Source organism: Pseudopodoces humilis, chromosome 8 (genome assembly GCF_049639895.1).
Source record: "Pseudopodoces humilis isolate 2021_Gansu_Grassland_sample_001 chromosome 8, ASM4963989v1, whole genome shotgun sequence".
Lineage (NCBI taxonomy): Eukaryota > Metazoa > Chordata > Aves > Passeriformes > Paridae > Pseudopodoces > Pseudopodoces humilis.
In genome coordinates, this window is record NC_142207.1 from 36,363,893 (window position 1) to 36,384,469 (window position 20,577).

Consider the following 20,577-nt stretch of genomic DNA (forward strand, 5'->3'; position numbering starts at 1 on the left):
ATTGCCTGATATCACTACAGCATCATTCTGAGATCTGCAAACGTGTTTCTGTTTGCCACTGCACATCTGCAGATTTAGCATAGGAATTGCCAGGAATTTCCACCAGCCCTTTACCGTCAACATTTATCACTCTTTTAAAATGAGAGTATAAACACATCTCACAGGGAAAACAATCCTTCAAATCATATTTTGAAATCCCTAGCACTGCTGTTTTCATGACTCAGCAGTAAATCCATCTGCAGCAAAAGGTTGGCAAGTCTGAGAAGTCATGCCTGACATCTCCTCAAAAGCAAGCATAAATTCAAATTCCTGCACCACACCTTAATTTTAAGAAGGCCTAACATACCTACCTACCACAAAAGAAATCAATCACTGAGGAGATTTCAGGTTTTTTCAAAGAAAAAAATTTCCCTACTAGATAAGAATATAGATTAATGGGGTGTTCGTTTTAATAAAATATTAAAATATTCTTGATAACAGAACAAAATTACTGGACAAATAACTCCTGTTTCTCAAAGGATTTGCCCAGAATGGATAACTCCAGTCATTCCTTTCCCTTTATAATCAGTGCTAAAATCCTGCAGGATTGAAGGCAGAGGACACAACATTTTATTGTGATGATTCTGCCTATTTTGTACTGTGTCATTGCAAGGCTAAGCTTTCCTATGTCTCCAGTTCTGTACCTCATGTTTTTGTGCAGTTGCCTTCCAACATCCAGTCACTCCATTTCCTGGGGTAATTGTGAAGGTATTTGGATCCATAAATCTCATGTGGGGCTGGGAGTGGCTAAAAAGGCACAAATTTGACTTGAGGTTAAACATCTCAAGCCTGATTTTTCAGTGGTGGGCCCCAAGAAGAGATTATGAAGAGAAGGAGGCTCCCCACCCCTTCCAGCCCTGGCACTGGGGCTTTGATCTCTTTTTTCCAGTCAGTAAAACTCACAATTTTGGAATTAAAGGCCAGGTGAGACATCAGAGATACTCCTGCACTGACTCTGCTCCCTGGCAGCCTAAAAATCCTGTCATCCTACAGGAGGATGTCCAGACAAACCCCTTGATTTCTTATCCCTCCAGATTTTAATCCACCCAGAGTGATTTGCACTCAGAGTATAGCATGTAATCATTTCCATCAGCTACCAAGGGTTGTTGGAAGGTGCAAACAGGGAGCTTAGCAAGATAAATATTTAGAAACTTTATCAGACCAGACCTCTGCACTGACAAAATCATATAAGCACAGCCTGACTTGGAAGCTTTCTTGTGGTGTCATGGTAGGGATCTCCCTAAGTGTGCAGCTGAGAGAATGGGGAATGACACTGGGAGAAATGTCAATCAGTCACATATTTTTAATTACAGAAATTAGTAAAGACAGGCACTTCTGGTCATGTCTGATTTTAAGAAGTGTCTGAGATACCACAGTCACAGGCAGACAGTTTGTCTACAGCTCAAAATCCCTTTAAAAAACCCGAGAATTGTGCTCTGGTTCCTTATAATGGTAAAAAAAAAATGGCAAGAGAACAGATCTATTTTTCATGTTGATTAAAACAAGAAGTGGGATGATCACACAACCAAAGGTATTCAGCTTTGTGGAAATCATGTTTAAATTTCTAGCAACCCTGCCAAATATTTTAGCAATTTGATAATATAATTGAGTCATTATAAGAAAAAAGATTTCTGGGCTCACATGGTTCACAAACTGGGTTGATTTATTTGTTTTTGTTGAATTAGGCCTAAAGTAATTGAAAAGTAACAGCAGCTGTTACAAAGGTCAAATTCCCCAATACTCAAAAAATATTCAACCACCTCTGCCCTTATTTTATCGCATTTAAAGGTGTTCAGTTAATCAGTGATGTGATTTAAATACAGTCCTAAAAAGCATCTCATGACTTTCTTCCTCCAGGAAGACATAGAAATACCCATCCCAAAGTATTTTGTGAAAGAAAACCTGAGAATCCTGCAGGAGAGGGAGAAATACCTGCATGAGATTTTGCTGAATGCTGGTTTGCTAGAGCAGGTAAATGTACCCCATACCTGTGTGTCATATTGGATTTGTTTAGTTTTCAGCTGCATGTGTCTGAACACGAGACACTGAAGTGAGAAGGGCTTTTACAGCAGTGAGGAAGTAAAAGTGTGTTTACAGATAAGGCATGAGCAGAAAGAAACCTTAGATTTCCCTGTCAAACAATATCCAGTCACATCTCAAGTCCGGGTAAGACTGAGATTATTCTACTCTGCCTTCTGTGTGTGAAAGAGCAGCACTTTGGCCAAGTCACTGTTTTATTTGTCCAACTAACCCTCATCATCCAATTAGTCCTACTGAAACCAAGCTGTCCTGGCCCAGGACTGTGCACTGGAGCGGGCAGAACTCGGAGTTCAGGTCAGCACAACTGTTGGCATTCACTTGTTTATAACCTCTGAACAATGAGTGCAGTTTCCCCTGTGCAGCTCCAGAGCTGCAGCTGCTGGGAGGAGCAGAAAACTGAGTTTTGGCAGAGCAAAAGTCATTCCAGAGGAGTACAGGAGCGCTGCAGTGAAGGCTGCTCTGGATTTGATATACTTTTGACCTTTTGGGAGTGGCATGTTGACCCCTGCAAGTAAACAACTGTGCCTACATGCCTGGATGACTTGGATTCATGGATGTTGTAGCCGTAAGAGACAGTGCTGATGGCCCACTTAGTCACACCGCTGCCCTGAGCTCTCCAGCAGCGACTGTGCCTGTTGATCCCACAAAATAACAGAGGGGAAGTCCACAGGGATGGAAACAGCCCCAGGCAGACTGCAGAGACAGAGCACAGACTTCCCTGCTTGAGGTTTTGCTGGGCAGCTGCAGCGCTCCCCTGCTCCTCCACAGGACAGCTCTGGGTGAGTTCTCTGCTCTTGTACTCGCCTGACATTGCTCTGGGGAGATCCTGTTTCAGCACAGTTTATCCTGGAGACTTTTTGTTTCCCAGAGTTCTGCTCTTGCTGCTTTCCAGAGGGGCATCCATTAGGGATGAGATTGTCCAGTGAGCAGCCAGCTCAGCCAGAGCACCAGGATCTGGCAGGGTCCAGCTCTCCCTTGCCAGGCTGCTACAGGGAGCAATAAAATAACCTCACCCAGCGCCCTGTGCTGCACTTCCAGCTCACTCACCACTGGGGTTGCTGCAGGGCTGTCAGCACTTCTGCACCTCATCCTCTCAGGAAATGCTGGCTGCTGTGTAACCAACTGGAATTCTCCAGTGTCCCTGGCAGTGCTGTTAGGAGCAGCCCAACATAAATCAAAACCAGTGGAGTTCATCTCAGCAATCTGCTCTGCACAGCGTTTGTGTGATTCTGTTCAGGAAACCTATCCTATGTAATCCTGTCGTAGAAAGCCCTGCTGAAAGTAAGTGCCACACACTGTGTACATAATAATTAAATATGAGCTGCCTCCAGCTGGGAGATGACCATCAAAGGACACTAACTCAGCTTTTCCATGGGGAGCATGAGGGCTGTCAGGAGTGAGAAGGGGGAGTCCCTTCTGTTCTGATCCATTTTTCCCCTCTGGCTCAGAACAGCCCCTCCTTCCATTTCCATCGAAGGAACTGTGATCCCAGCAGCACCTCCAGAAGCCTTCCCTTCAGAAAAGGAAAGGAAAACATTCCACAGCCTAAGAAATTCTCCTTTTAGAGGGACAAAGCCCCATGGTTGTGTCTTTTTGCTCAAGTGGATCAAGTTCAGCAGGGCTGCGTGAGCCACTGTGGCTTCCCAGCAAAGCAGGTTTTCTTCACACATCAACAGGAATCTCTGCTCTTTGTTTCCTAAGATGTCATCTTCTAACCGAGGCATGCAATTAACAGAACATAACTTTCCTTTGTTCATTCCTTTTTTATTTTGAAGGAACCTGTCACAGCCATGACACTTGAAGAGGGCATTAAAGTGATCCAGGTGGCAGAACGGGCTCGCCAGGGCCGCACTCGAGCAGCCTTCATGAGGAGAATTTACCTTGAAGAGAAAAGACAAAGTAAAAAAGAGGAGCAAGAGATGGGCAAAAGTCCAGATGATGCTGCCACTTGCATTCAAAAGGTGAGTTTCTTGTGTAGCAACAGTTCTGGCAAAGCCAAATGACAATGTTTTGGTCTGGGAGAGCAGCTGTAGACAAAAACACAGCTCACAGGATGGGAAGCTTTCTGAAATTATCCTTTTTAGGGTGTCCAGCAAGGTGAAATACGTCATTGAAACCACTTTAAAAAATGAGACAGGACCTTAGATGTAAGATCAATGGAACCAGTCCTGCACTGGCAATGCAGGATGACTTTATAACTTGCAAGTTGTTTTTCCATTCTGATTTTTATGACCTCAGTTGCTCTTTCTGGCCTCCCCTTGGAATTCAGTGCATCTCTGAATTCATGCCTTTTTCTGTGATCTCCAGGGGAAGAGTTCATTCCATATCTAGAAAAAAGGACAGAGGGAGGTTCAGCACTAAATTCCACAAAGAGTTCTTGCACATGAATAATTCAGACAACTCAGCCTGATGAGAGCAGGAGCTCAGCCTAAATCTTATGTCTAACCTTCATGAAGCAGTGACAGTTCTTAGAAGCCACCTAGAGCAGCATGAGGGGATAACAAACCTCCAAATTTGTTTAAAAAATAATATATATATATAGCAGATGGCAACCTGTTAAAAAGCAATAGTTTCAATTGTATATTGTGCCTTTCCTTCCTCTATTTGTTTTTCCCTGTGTCTGCCCCAGAAAAGGAAGCTGTACCAAGGCCCATTTATCTCATTAGAGTTTTGTTTACAATCCAGGTCTGGCGTGGGTACAGCCAGCGCAAGAAAACAGAGAAGCTGAGGGAGGAGGAAATGGTATTTCTGGGCATGGTAAGTGGGGCTGTGCCTCGAGAACATAAAATGCCACACTCTGTTTGCTCTCCAGGCTTTTATAATTCAGCCCAAGAGGAGAAATTAATTTCTACGATTCCTCCTATTTTAAAAAGAGTCTCCAAGGAATACAGAACTCAGCTGAAATGATAAATGGCACAGGAGTAGCACAATTTGTCTTCTGCTGAATGGGTTTGTGCTGTCCATACATTCTCCAATGTGTGTGGCAGATGTGGAAACTGGCTGTGGAGTATTTGCCCTGGGTTCCAGGGAATTTGACCCAGGCATGATCAGCAAGGAAATTTTATTAATCAGCTTCTGAGTCATGATTTCAAGACTGGTGGGCTGCCTTATGTCTGGAGTAGAATTCGTGGAGGTTGGAAAAGGCCCCTAAAATCATCAAGTCCAAGCATTGACCCAGCAGTGTCACACCCACCCCTAACCCATGTCCCCAGGTGCCACATCCAGACATTTTTTGAACACTTCCAGGGATGGTGACTCTACCACTTAACTGGGCAGCCTGTTCCAATGCTTGCCAGCCCTTACAGTGGGGTAAAATAGTTAATTTTTCCTAATATTCAATTAAATTAGAGAAGCAAAATCCTCTTCCTCCCACCCCTTTGCAAGCCACTGCCTGTGCATGTTAAGAGGAGGGAAGAGAAACCTAAGAACTGGCATGTTAATCCATCAATATTCTCTTAAGTCCATATAAAAATAATCAAAATCTTCCTTGCACCACACTGCAGGGGCACAGGGAAGTGAGCAGCTGCCCACAGTCAGTTAAATTGCACAGGGGTGAAAGAAAAAAATTCAAGCACCCTTTCCACAAGAATTCTCTTCCTCCCTCCTCTTTCCTTGCAACAAACACCCAAAAAATAGGATCAATTCTTTACTGTTGACATTTTTTTTTGCCCCCCTCCAAGTTTTTGGAGGCACTAAGAGGTGTCAAGCCTCACCCAAGTCCAGCTGCAGTAGCACAGCCCTTTTACCAAGCTCTAGTAAAGTTCTAGTAAAGCAGCAGCACATCACAGAAACATTCAGCACTGCTCTGCATTTGTTAAGTTTATTTATGCTTCCATGTTCTACAGTTCTTAAGTGATTAATTTATAAACTAATAATTTAATTTTGATTTAAAACATGCTTTTGGCTTTTCCCAGGCAGTTTGGGGGATTTTCTTGCCCAGCAATGGAATTGCCCTTAGCTGCTTTATAAGGTTCTAAAAAGTGATTGTGCCTAGAGAACACATCTCATATCAGTTAGAAATAACATTAATACCTTACCTTTAGGAAGGAAAATGTACATTTACCTAAGCTTTGCCATGTTAAATACAGGTTACACCTTAGGGATTACTGCCTTTAGTGTCTAACAGCTAAACAGAAGCTTGGGTACCAATTCTGCCTCTGTTTAAGACAGAATTCCCAGAGACTTTAATTAGTGCAGACCTGAATACTTGGGATGTACTGAAAATGAGTTGGAAATGGCACCTTTTGCAGAACAAGGGATTGTTTCCTGTCAAATCCCACGACGTTTCTGTCCAGTCCTTAGGAAGGAAATCTAAATCTGGCATCAGTTATCTGAGGGTTCAGAGCCAAGCCCTCATTTCATGGTGGCCAGTGTGGGAGGAACTGGTAACTAGGATGTGAACAGCCTGGTTTATGGGGAGCATAATATAATCTATATTATCAGAGGGATGAAGGGAATTAAAACCAAACACATCGAGTGCATTCAGTTCCTGACCTCCATTTAAAAGCAAGAGAATTGATGTTTGCTCCTCTGCACTCTGACTCATAGCTCTTTATCAAGTTTATAATCAAAGGATGTGGGGGGAAAAATTGATAACTCTAAATAAAATTTAAAAAAATTGGTTCATCTTTCCAGGGATTTTATATTCCCTTTTCCTTTCCATGCTACATTCCCTTCCCTGGTCTCCAAAGGAAGCAGACATTGGTTCCCACTGATAGATAGGCAGGGAGCTCCAAAGGTCAAGTCCCTTTGATGTATGATCACGTCAGCCCTCTAAAAAATGACCACAGATCTTCATGTGTAAATATGTTGAATTTGCTTTTCTAATGCTGCACGACTTAGATAAATTAGAAGACCCAACCATCCATTACTCCAAGTCCATCCCAAAGGAGATTCGACTTTTGTTGCAATAAATACAATTTTTCTTATAATTAGGGCTTTTAAAAAAAAATGTCTGTGTTACTTTCAGACAAAAACTGCTTTGCACAAAGAGCTGATCTGTTTGAAGTTCTGTGTAAAAGATTTCTGGGAAAATTCAATTGTGTTGGCCTAAAAAATAGGAAAATAAGTGTCAAGCCCAAGAATTGTCCAGCCTTTGGCTTAATTCAGTTTTATTTTCTTTACTCTCTACTTGCTTCACTAAAAATTTATGTATCTTTTCTGGAACTCGGTTCTATTTCATCTTTAGCTTGATGACGGAGAGTGAGCCTATGGTAGAGAGATTTTTCTTGGCTCAAAAGTAAAACCTCATTATTATTATTATTTATTAAAGCCTAATTGCAGAAACAGCATGATTCCCTCAGCATACATTCTCCAAAACCCCGATAAATCACACTTTGCAGTCCCAGTTTAATTTGTGAAGAGAAGCAAGCCTCCTAAGAGCACATACATCTTGATAACTGTATCCTGAGCTGCTTCCTGATCTTCCTCACATCCCTGCCACAGGGCTGTTTACTGCCAGCTCCAGTACAACCACCAGAACCACTGCTCCAGGCACGGGGTTGTGTTTAAACCACACTGACATGGCAAGAAAACACACTGAGCTGTCTGAAAACACACGTGATGTCTGAGCAAACCTGCACTTGCTTGCCCTGTTTTACCATCCCAGCTCAATTTAACACACCAGGTTTTTTAACTGCTCTGTTCTTCTGGCATTTATAGATTCCCTGTCACTAAAACCCCGTTCAGAGGTTATGACTGTTTAATTTTGCTGCAGAGCTCAGTGCAGCTGGGTGTGTGACCTGGCTTTTGGCAGCTGCTGTGTCTCAGGGTACTGCAGAACAGCCCGAGCCTGGTCCTGAATCCACACTCGGCACTCCTGCAGGAAGTTATACTTCTAATCTCAGAGCACAGGCTGCTGGAAAGAGGAAAGGCTGGGTTTAACCTAAAACTTCAGGATAAACAGTTTGCCATCAGACTGATTGATGAGAGGGTAGGAGGATGTTGGGGACTGGAGGAACAGAACACGAAGCCAGCGTGTGCCCGGGTGGCCAAGGACACCTGGCCTGTCACAGGACTGATGTGGTCAGCAGGAGCAGGGAGGTGATGGGCACTGGTGAGGCTGCTCCAAGTGCTGTGTCCAGTTCTTCTCCTCAAAGTATTCTGGAAGCCAGACCAAACAATTCCAGTCACTGCTTTGGTAAGTCCTCTGTTGTGCCTGGAGAAGTTAAAGTTTGCCACGTGCCTTATTTTGCCAGGATGTTCCAACGCTGGCAAGTAAAAGTTGTTACTGAACCTCCCAAGAATTTTGTTGTTTCTGCACCACCCAGAGTAAATCAAACTACCCTCCCTAAACCTGCTAAGCAGGAATTGGAGAAGTCCAGGAAAAAAAGAATACAGAATGACAAGTCCCTTTTTCCACCTGCAGTGCTCTGATACATTTTCCCCCAAGCCTCTTCTCCCTGAGCTGGGTTTACCCAGAACAGCCCCTCCTTCCATTTTCATCAGAACTGCAATCTCAGAAGCTCATCCAGAAACCCATCCCTTCAGAAAAGTAAACATTCCATAGCTTAAGAAATTCTCCTAGTTCTTTATGTCCTTTTTCTCAAATGGATACAGTTCAGCAGGATGCATGAGCCATGTGCAGCCATTGTGGCTCCCTGCTGGAGCATCAGGTTTTCCTCATCACACATCACCACACCAGATTCTGCTTCTCCTAAAGGTCCTCAGAAAAACACATCTCCCAGAATATCAGACTTCCAAGATATTTCAGGACAAGCCAAACCCCGGGTTAGGGTCTCACAGCTGTCAGTTTACACTTGCACAGCTCTATCCTGAAATTCCAGCCCTTCCCAAGGAGTTAGTGGTGCAATTCCTGCTGTTCTGTGATTCCCTTAGTGGTGTTTCCAACATCCTTCCTTCCTCCCCACCCAGGGCCAGCCTGGATGGGGCTTGGAACAACCTGGAATAGTGAAAGGTGTCCCTGCCCTGGCAGGGGATGGAACAAGATGAGCTTTAAGATCCCTTTCAACCCAAACCATTCCATGATTCCATGATCCTTTTCACATGAAAGGATCTGCATGGTGTTAAATAAAAAGCTGTTCTCCCCTTCCTACCTCTTTTAAACATGCCCTAATTTAGGCATGTTGTCTTGGTTAACGCTTTATTTATATCTGAGAAAACAGTCTGCCAAACATTCCTCCTTCTCTGAATTCCTGATAAATATAATTCATTTAATCCAGTCAGAAAAAAAAAATAAAAAAAAAAATAAAAACCAGCATTTCCAAGAATAGCTTTCTGTGTAAACATTATAGACTATGGCTAAATAAATATTATACAGGATTTAACTAACTACAGATTCCATCAAGTGAAATTTAAAATATTTCATCAGCTCTTGCAAGTGGGCAGCTACAGCAGTGGTGCAGATCAGGCCTGGTTTTGCCAAGCTTAAGATTAAAATGACTTTTGCTTGCCTGGATGTCAGCACAAAGTCCTCTGTTATTTCACATCTCAGCAGTGATAAGTAATCTGTCCTGTTTTCAATAGAAATTTTAAGCCTGCTTGTTTTTGAAACAGAAAGTCTCTGGGAAGAAAGAAGCATGCTAAATAATTTGGCTTTCATTGGCTGCAGTCATACTAACAATGAAATCACTGCCTTTCAGAGCCCAAAACATGCTTGCCATGTTTAGTCCAAGTTTAACAACGTGCCCAGGTGTCGTGTCAGAAATAAACATAACCAAATACATAACATAACCAAAACTATACAAACTCATCTGGCCCTGAATGTAAAACCTTCTGTCCACTTCAGATTTTCTTTATTTTCCTGAAAGGTGTTGCATGTAAATATATTTCTGAAGATATATTATATAAATCTGTAAACCAACCCTTTTCAGTAGTTTTTCAACAGGGCCTCCTACTACAAATGCTTTGTTTGAATGCATATGACAATTACTTTAATTGGCAAAGCCATTGGAGTGAGTCAGAGAGTAGGGAAGCTTTAATGAATGCAATATATTTTGCTTACTTGTTCCTTTTTTTTTTTTTTTTTGTGCCTAATTTAGGAATTCAGCCATATAATTGATGTGGCTATCACCATTTGTGTACAGTGGAACCTCTATTAATACAATTATCATTTGGGGGTTGGAACTGGATGGGCTTTAAGGTGCTTCCAACCCAAACCATTCCATGATTTTATGATTCACAAGATAAGAAACCTCTTTAAAATCTATTCTTCCAGACAAATTATATTGAGGAAATAAAGCAAGGACATAGCTCAACCCTATAGCAAACCTTTAAATGCAGTTTGGATCACAGTGGAATCGTATCATAGAATCACAGAATGATTTGGGTTGGAAGAGACCTTAAAGATGATCTCATTCCACCCCTTGCCATGGGCAGGGACACCTTCCACCTGAAGAATAATAGTTGTAAGGAAAGAACAAGACCCCAGCTGCTCTGATAATAAATTATTTTAGTCTACGTGCCTGTGTAATCCAAATGTACAAAAAAAATCATTTCACTTTCATTGCCAGTTAAAATAAGTGACTGTTACAGCTACTTCCTTAAAAAATATTTGGAAATAAAGCTTCTCCCCCAGAGAAGCAAACTGTAAATGTACTGGGGAAAAAAAAAAAATGCTGCACAACCGGTCCATCTTTTGAGATCTTACAATTATGGGCAATCCTGGCTGTGGCAGAACATTTCCTGAAGCCCCATAAAACCACAGAGCATGTGCTTCAGCTCTGCTCTTCCAGGCCTACAACGAGAAGCTGTCCTAAATTAAGTATCCAGCAGTAAAAGCTGCAGTAAATCTACCTCTCAGGCATAATAGGGACGTTAGCTTTCCGACGTGGAGTGAAATGAAATGTATTTATTTCACTGCCACCAAGTCTCTTTCCCTCCTAATGGAACAATTGAGGAGCAGTTAGTTCCACAGCAGGGCCTCCTCCTCCTCCTCTGTGAGGAAGAGCAGCCCTGAGTGTGCTCAGCCAGCCTGCACACAACCTCCAAGTGCTTTATAATGAACAATAAAGGCTCTGCTGGGGAGCTGACTTGGCACTAGGGCTGGGCTTTCCAGCCAGGAAAGGGATCCCAGCCATCAAAGTCCCGACTTGGGAAGGGAAAACGGACAGAGTTTTGTGGAATCCCAGAGTGCTTTGGTTGAAATGGGCTTTAAAGATCATCCAGCTCCACTTCCAGCTATGGGCAGGGACACCTTCCACTATCCCAGGGTGCTCCAAGTCCTGCCCAGCCTGGCCTTGGGCACTTCCAGGGATCCAGGGGCAGCCACAGTTTCTCTGGGCACCCTGTGCCAGGGAACAACTCCTTCCTGACATCCAATCTAAACCTACTCTGTCAGTTTGAAGCCATTCCCCCTTGTCCTGTCACTCCAGGCCCTCTCCAGCTTCCTTCAGATACTGGAAGGGGCTCTGAGCTTTCCAGACAACCTTCTCTTCTCCAGGCTGAACATCCCCAACTCCCTCACCCTGTCTCCAAATGGGAGCTTCTCCAGTCCCCTTATCACCCACATGGCTTACCTGGGAGGTGTAGGAAATGTCTTCTCCCTTCTACTGGTGCATTGTCCCCTTCCCTGAAACCTAAATTCTTTTGGGGAATGAGTAGAGAACAGAACAGAAGATTCTTATCAGCACACTGGTGACTGATGAGTTGGAATAAAATTCTCTTTTAGACAAATGTCCATTTTGCCTTATTAATTTAAACAAGGATTTTAAAGACAAAGCCCATCAAACATTAGATAAGCCTTTTAAGTTAATGGACCATGTAGTCCTATTTTTCCCACAAACTCAGGAATCTTCATATTATGTCCTATTTTTACAGCAACATCAATTATTAATATGTATACTTTTGCTGACAGAGGACCACACTAAAAATGTGAGTTTCGTTATCCAGTTCTGGGTCATTAACTGTGAAAAGCTTGTAAATATAATGGTTTATTCACATGGGAAGCCTTCATTAAGATGCATTATTCTACAACTGATGTGGCAGCATTGCATTATCAAGTTCACTGTCTCCATCTAATATTTGTAATTTGTTTCTAAATGAGTTGTGGTTTGTAGGGCAAGTTAACAAATTTGAATTTCACATGGCCAGAGAAATTTCTTAAAGATGGGAAAATGCTTCTTCCCCTAAGGAAAAGCTATTTATTAGCATCTTCCTGGAGAATGCCTCCCTTTGATTCAGAAGCAGGAACATTAGAGGCGCTGAGAGAAGGGATGTTAGAAATAAATTGGCTTTTGTCTTCCCTCCATGCACATTAGAGGGCTATGGAAGCACACTCAGGATAACCTCAGAGCTCCACAAAAGCCATGTGGAAACATGGAAAGCTCTTCCATGGTTCTGTAAGGTATAGGCTGGCCAGCAGGAAAGCATTCCTGCTGGAGCTGTTGGAATTCATCCTCTCTCTTGGCACTCTCCAGCCATTTCACTTCCTATTCCCTCTTGCATCTTCAGATGGCCAAAGCTTTTTTAGACCCATTTTCTTCTGAGTTCTGCTCCTTGCCAAGAGAACAGAACCTCCAGCAGGGCTGTTGGAGAGATTCTGTCTCCTTTTGTCTCCTTCTGAAGGCCCATGAGCACCTGAAGATAAACACAAGGTTGTGCAGTTCCTCATTCCTGAGACAGGGTTAGGAATGTGTTAAACTCTGAAGCTGGTGAGGTTTAGGGTGACACATACTTCTGTGATTAGGTCAAGAACACTGTGGACAAAATAAAACAAGTTTAACAGAGCAGCTTTCTTCAGCTGCAAAGCTGGAAGGAATCACCTATGCTATTCATAGCTTGTTTTCTTTTTTTCAAATGTTTTAATAGTCTAAAACATTTTATAACATCATTTAGTCGACAGAAGAAAAGCATTTTCTATGAAAATTCTTGACAAATGGTAGAAAACAGTTCCATCCTCTGGACATCTTGTTACATCTCTTCAGCAGCTCCTGCTGCTCCAGTATCTATATTTAGGTTATGTTGCTAAATTCCCTTCCACACTTAGGTTTGTCTACTTCATCTTCTTATTCCCTCCCTACTTTATCAATTAATTCACTTCCTTGAGCATCCACACACTTGGATCTGTTCTTATAGTCCAAGGAAGCTGTTTTTACGATAATCCATATTTCACTTGTTATCCCACGTACACATCAATTCTTTTGATGTCTCCTCATCCTTGTTTTTCTCAAGTCCATTCATTTATGTTTACATGACTGCATTGACTTCAAAGTGAGAGAACAGAAAGTCAAGCCAGCTGTACAGTCACCTGTGCTGTTTTATTTAACAATCACATGCCCGTGGTGTGACGTCCTGGCTGCCAGTCAGCGCTTTCCTCCTCCTCCTCCTCTCCCAGAACAGGAGCCAGCCTTACGTTCCTGCCACGTGCTGGCCTCCTGCTCTTCCCCCACGAACAGGGCACGCTGTGTCTGTTCCACATTAGCCAGATGCTCCTTCAGGCCTCATTTATCACAGCCAGCTGTGCTCTTCATCTCCTGCACCCCTCGCCCACTGCAGCTGGAGCGCATTGCTGCCAAACAAGAAACCAGGAGGAGAATACAGCCTTAGCAACTTGCCCTGTTCTCTTTGGTGCCTTTCTTTAGGGAAATATTGAAGGTGAATGGCTGGAGTCTTGTTCTAGAGGTAATTCTCATTCCTTCTGTTTTCTTGTTGTAAAACAGACTCTGGAAAAGAAAATAAAAAAAATTACAAAGAGTAAATACAACAGCGCTTCTCATAAGCTGTTCTGCAGGTTTATGTCTGTACTTGAGCCTTGGTGCTGAGTACAGCTCATAAACTCCTGTTAGGAGATGTATTGATAACTGAATGGTGCTCAGACAGGGAGCTGCACAAATATTTACTCTGGGTCTTGCCAAGCAGCACATATCCCATGGCCTCGTGGTTATCTGAGCCAGCTGCTTCAGGGCTACCTGGATTGTGTCCACAGCAGCTGCATGGCTCTGGGCTCAAGTAGAGATATGGGCTGTAGGAAATCACTTTTTGAGATAAGAATCTCCTGATCTTACACTGGCACCTCCCTGCCAGTTCACACAGCTCTCACCTCACCTTCGACTGGTGAAAGGGAGGCTGAATATATTCACAGTGGGAGGAGCTGCTCATCCAAGGCTCCCTCAAGATGCGGTGGAGAACAGCTCAGAGGAGCTGCAAAGGTTCTGGGATGGCAGGGAAGGCTCTACTGCCTGTGCTGGTGCTCCCACCTTGGTCTGGTCCCACTGTCCACCACTCCCCTTGCTGTGGCACTGGCCCTCAGCTGCTCCTTGGCTGGCTGATCCACCTTTTTACAGTGGGAAATGAGTAACTTGAGGAGGTGGGAGGAGAGGAAAAGACAAAATGGATTATTTTCCACATTTTTAGGGAGCTGAACTGGCTCACTGCAGGGTCAGGTAAGTACCAGAGCCTGAGCAGGAGAAGGGAGGGATGATGCACCCAGCAGTTCAATAAACTTCCCAGCACCAATAAACTGCTCACATTTCACCTTTAAATGTTCAGACTGTGCTAGAGAGGAGCATTTCTCTCTCTCCATCAGCCACAGGTGAGCCTCCCTAAAGCTGCAGGTATCCTCATGCCCATCTGATGGGAATTTCTCAGGAATCCCCTGGGGATTGCTGTAGGGACACAAATAGAGGAGCTGGTTTTGGATCTCAGTCTGGAAAACAGGCCTTGTTTTCTCTCTGGGCTCCTCTGGTTTTCCAAAGCAGCCCCTGAGAGAGCAGCATCACATCTGGCTGTCCTGGGCTTCATTTAACATCAGCAAGGCAGACAATGGTGAAACACAAATAAACACTGTTAATAGTAGCTGTGTTGTACTTATAAATAGGTGCTGGTGAGGGGGAAGATTGGAAACACTTGACTTCCCTGAAAACTGGGAATTGAGCAAAGGTAACATCTTAGGGTAAAAGGCAGCGCTTGGGGTCACATATTCAGGAAGGGAACATGTGCAGCCACCTTTCAAAACCACACTGCTGCTCTTATTTCCTCCTGAATATTTTCTCCCTGGTGGCCTTGACCGATTCCTGTAGCACAGTGTGAGTCACACATCCCAGATGCAGGGGAGGCAGTAAATTGCTTTCCTGAATGGGGCCTCTGTGCTTGCTTTGGACACTGTGGGATCCCTCTGGGTGCTCGCTGAAACCCAATTTGCTTGGCACTTATTAGTGATTTTTGGAACCTGGTGGAAGCATGGAAAACCAGGCAATAACAGATCTTAAATATGAGCTGGCCAAAGCTTTGACAGAGCTTTTTGTCTTCACGGGAGGCCTCTGGAATTGGGACTTGGAGCACACCAGAAAATACATCACCAGAGCAAGAAGAATGCATTACTGAATTAGTCTGAGATGTGCCAGTTAAGGACAACTTTTATATGCTCTGAGCATAGGGCCAGAGCAAAATTATATTAGGTTTTTTTTTCATGTAAACCAAGCTTTTGTTCACATATGCTGCCACCTATCTCAGTCACTAACTTTGAAAAGTAATAAAATCATAGAACAAAACCAGATTGTTGTATTTTCTCCTCTTTTCCTGTAATTTACCATACACCATCAGACAATATGACTAATAATTCTCAAGTGCATGAAAAAAAAATAAATTGTTCTAGAATTTTAAAAAAACAAACTTAAACCACAACCTAAAACCACAAATCTAGTTCATAAGTTAATTTTAAAATAGATTTTTTTTCTACATTTACAAGGTAGCAATATCTCATAAAACACTGGGACCATCATAACTTTATCAATGATTGCAAAATGAAAAACACAAAGTTTCAGCCCACCCACACAGATGGGTTTTTTCATGCTTCTGTATTTGAATACCAGAAAGACTTTCATTTTTTCTCCCTCACACTACATATGTAAAATCAATCACAGAGTAAAAATTATTCTAAGACTTGAAACTGGCTGAGAAGCTCTTCTTTCCAAGGTTATCAAATCATGGGAAACTTTGGGAGCTGTGATTTTTGTTATATTGTTTGGGGGGGTGTGTTGGGGGGTGTTTATTCCTTTTTGTTGTTGTTGCTCCTCAAGGGAAGTTGATTTCCTAAAGGAATCTGACCAGCTGCTACAAAATACCAGGAAACCACTGACCAAGCACTGCATATAAAAATTTCAGTGCACAAATTAAAAACAATACTGGCTAATTAAAAAGCATCAATGGGAAGTCCAGACATTTGAAAATTCAATTAAAAAATTCTCTGGCACCCTTCTGACATGGATAAAGCTGGCATTTGCAGAACAGCAGCTTTCTCACCTGTCTCATTGAGATGCTGGGATCCCATGCTGCAAAGGTTGTTTTTGTGCATTGCAATGTTGTTAATTAATGCTGAAATAGCAACAATAGGCCATTGTGTGCATCCAGGCACTCTTTATGAGCACAGGGGTTTGTGTTTTTTTTCCTGGCTTCCTGCAAGTAAATTAAGGCTTAAGCTCAGATTCACTGTCAACCTGGCATTCCAGTAAATATTAAGTTTCTTTTCATTCATACCTTTTATTTTCTCCTCTTGTTTTCAGAGCCTGCCTCCTGAATTGGAGGCAATAAGCAGTTTGCAGAAAGCAAATGTCCTGCAAGGTGAAGTCCAGGAAAGAGAGGACTTAGACTTCAGGCCTGAGCTGAGGAAAACAGAGGGGCCCCACATCAAGGAAACCCTCCAGGACCAGATCACCCAGTGCTTCCTCGAGTGCCGGTGAGCAGAAACACTTACCCCTTAATCAGTCCATTTGCCTCAAAGAGCCTGATTTTGAGTTCCTATAAAATCCATCTTTAAGGCAGTGGTGCCAGTCCCAGAGGAGGAGTTAGTTCTGCAAAGCCCAAATCCTGAGCTGGAGGATTCCTGACTGGGGGGACCAGAGCGGGCATTGCTCCTGGCAGGGGTCAGAGGTGCTACTGCAGTCCCTGGCTGGGGATCAGCCCCACACACATTCGAGTGGGACACCTTCACTTTGCACAGTACCTTGGGCTCAGTCTTTGGAATTATAAGCAGCACACTTTCAACTTGAGGAGCAGTGACTTTTCTCCCTGTCTGAATAGATAAGGTTTAAGAGAGAGAACTCACTCTTCCATGAGATGGAAGTACCATTATTTGCCATAGCAAATCACATCACGTCACTGGGGCTGCCGTCCTGCTGCTGGTATTATCCAGCAGCCCACATGAATCTGAAGCACTTTTGTTCTTGAGGCCTGACCTTCAAGGCACTCCTCCAAATGTAACTTTACTCGAGCAGCGCTGCTGATCTCAGTGAAACTTCACGTCTCAGTAGAGTTAAGCACATACTTACACACTTTTAAACCCAGTGCTGACACCTCTGCTTCTCTCAGGAAGTTTACTTCAGCCAAAGAAGTTTTGAGACTGGCAGTTCTGACACTGAAAACCCTTGTCCTAAGGAACATAGGCAGCTTTTATCATTTTATGGGATTTACCCCATCTAGAGAATTAGTGTGTAAAAGTAAATTGGGAAGCAGCAACCAAAACTTCCAGGAGTTGGCAGCAAGGTTTCATTTGCTCTTCAAACTGTTTTTGTGTTTTGAGCTGCTCAGTGATGTTACAGGGCTCATATTTGTCTTGTGGACCAGTGTCATGGCCATTAATCATTCAGTGTTTGCTCAGGGTACTGGACTTGCCTTCAGCGTGCAGTTTCCAGCTGGAAACACAAATGCATTCTGATGAAATCCTGCCCTGTTTGTTCCTTGACTCCTTCAATCAGGTTTGGGCAGCTGTGCTACAGTGAAGTGTTTGTTAAAAAAGAAAGAATGATCAAAGATAGCACTCACTGGTCTACCACAACCTATTGCTCTTCTCTCTTGTAGTTTTGCTTCTTACAGACTGTCAAGACTCCAGCATATTTTACTCCCCTTTAGAAAGAGCTGCTGCTTTTACAAACCTCAGTTATTGCAAAGCCCTTTCCCATTCCCTAAATCAACCCTCTCCCAGGGCCTGCTCTGCTCACTCCTTGAGCTGCCATTTCCTGCCATTCCCCACAGCTCCCAGCATGTTCTGAGGTACAGAAAGATCTTATTCCCTTTGCTTAATATTCCTCACCTAATAGTCATTCTCCACCATAGGTCAATTGTGTCCAATTAACTTGGCTGTGGAGCTGGGGGAGAACTCCCTGAAATACTGCAGGAACCAATGGCAATGTTTCTGTAGCAGATTAGCAGGGAACAGGCAATCTCCCAGAGAAGCAGGCTGAGCCATAAACCTCTTTAAAGACATTATGAGACACTATTAAAAGTTAAATCTGGTCCACAGAGACGCTTAACAGCAGAGCCAACCAGCAGCCTAACCCATCCAAAGGATCATTTGAGGAAGCTGAAGCCATGGTTCAGTGGAGGGAGGTGGAGAGGGATGGCTGAGAGGGCAGTTCATCAAAACTCCTGCTGCCTAATGCAGGGGAGCCCTCAGTCCCATGTACCTGTCTAAGGTGGAATGTAAAGTGCTGAGCTTTCCTTTTGTAGCCCTTACAAGTGGAATGGGACTTCCTTGCTGAGTTTATATCTCAGCTTTAGGTGAGACTCGAGACACCATCAGCATAACCTGATTAAACAAGCTATAAGGCATCCTCAGCTAACTTGTTCTGGTCTGCCTAGTCAGGTTCAGTAGTCTTGAATCTCATCTAGATTTGAAAATTAACAAAGATTAAAGCAAATGTTGGAATATAAGCACCACATTAACTGATCTTGGATGGCTTTATGGATAATCCTGAGCAAGGGATTATCTTAGATGAGACTAAGATACACCCACAGGGTGCTTAGAGATAAGCCCTGAGTCAGGCTTGCTCTGCTGCATTTGAGACAGGGAGAGAAAACAGCTCCCTTCTCTGGGAGTACTCGTACAATAACCCACCCATCTGAAACAATACTGTATTTTAACCACTTTAACCATTTGCTATCAAAATGGTCTGATTAGGCTTAAAACTGCTATTTTGCAGCGTGTCACATTGCCTCAGGCAGTTGTGTGGTGTCCCTGAGAGCAGGGTCATTGCTGGTGGCAGAGGGACAGCGACACACTTGTTGCAGTCAGTGTTTGACCAGAGAAGCCCAGAAAGGTTTGGGCTGGAAGGGACCTTAAAGCTCACCCCATTCCAACCCCTGCCACAGGCAGGGACAGTTTCCATTAAGCCTTGTTGCTCCAAGCCCCATCCTACTCCCTGTTACTCTCTTCTTTTAACTGAACTGTCTGTCACGATCCCTAAAAAATCAGTAGTGCACGGTTCAGCCAAGAGCAGACAGCTCTCATTGATAAAAGCTCTTTTGGTGATTTAGCAGATGGAATTCTGCCCCCAGTGAAGGCAGTGGGAGAGCTGCCATCAGCTCCAGCACAGGCTGGACATGGCCCAGTGCTGGAGGTCATTTGAATCTGGCTGAGTGAGGAGGTGATTTACGGAGCTGAGAGGAATCAGAGCGAGCTGCCCGCAGTCCTGCTCTTCACAGCAGGACTCTAAGTGACCACAATCACTTTCCCCACAGACACATCCAAAATAGGTTTAAAAACAACAAAAAAAATTCAGTGTATTTCTCCACAAGGGGAGTGTGTGTGTCCTGCAGAGCCAGGCTTTCCTGCCAGAGAACTGGGAGCTGTGTCCTGCTCAACAGAGGGCCAGGCCTGAAGTGTCAAGGTTTGCATTAATTATTACCTGCCAGGATATATTTTGGCTCTCCCCTAAGCCAGTCTGCGAGATCAACAGCTAAATGTAGCTTATAAATTATTCTTCAGCTAGGTTTTTTGACAGAGTTTACCATTTTCCATAGTCTATTAAATAAACAGATAAAGGGGAACAAAGATTCTTTTGAATAAATTTTGCTGTGTGGAGTAGAAAATAAACCCAAACTTCCATATTTTATCCTTCCCTCTGAAAAGACTGTGATAAAAAATACAATTAGCAGGTATTGTCTTTCAGCACAGTTACTCTTAGATTACAAAAGCAATGAGCACATATTAAATTTCTCAGCTTGTAAGAACTGCTGTAAATATTTATCGCTTTCATTGCACAAGGGAACAGCTTCAGTCATTTCAAGACCCAAACCAGTTTCTTAGGAACAGAGGTTATATAAAAGCCAAGGAAAGCAAAACCCAAAGGAACAGGCTAAATGAAATTGTTCCAGTTGCTTATATCAGTCCTGCTGCAGAGAAGATAAAATAATTTTGATGTAATTGCATTTTTCAGCCTTACCATCCGTACTTCAGTTTACCTGGGCTGACTTCCGTGGAGCTGCTCTTTATTGGCTTGCAAATTATTCCCATAAAGCCTTCCAGATTTCCATGTGGCAGTGTCCAGCCATAGTAGAAAATAAAGATAATTGGTTTGGAAAGCTTTGTGAAGAAGCATCATGCAGTTTACCTACAGACCTGCCCTTCTTTTATTATTTTTTTTTTTTTCAAGAGCAGGAATACAAATGATCCAAAATTAGCAATTGCTGTGATTATATAGATCTGAGTCTGGATGATAATCATTTGAGTCCCACACATTCCATCTGTTCAATTAATAACAGAGTTTCATATTAAGATACAGCAGAGCTGGGGTTTTACCTCCAATTTCCTTCACTGTTTCAAAC

General features: G+C 43.2%; 1 protein-coding gene across 1 annotated transcript in view; it reads left to right on the top strand.

Moving 5' to 3' along the window:
- The window catches only part of DRC11 (dynein regulatory complex subunit 11), a 99,656-nt gene that overhangs the window by 11,975 nt on the left and 67,104 nt on the right, over positions 1 to 20,577 (top strand). The window contains exons 3-6 of the mRNA XM_088058984.1: positions 1,897 to 2,010; positions 3,855 to 4,040; positions 4,765 to 4,836; positions 16,539 to 16,711. Coding sequence (XP_087915110.1) covers positions 1,897 to 2,010; positions 3,855 to 4,040; positions 4,765 to 4,836; positions 16,539 to 16,711 — 545 coding nt within the window. The remainder of the gene's footprint in view (positions 1 to 1,896; positions 2,011 to 3,854; positions 4,041 to 4,764; positions 4,837 to 16,538; positions 16,712 to 20,577) is intronic.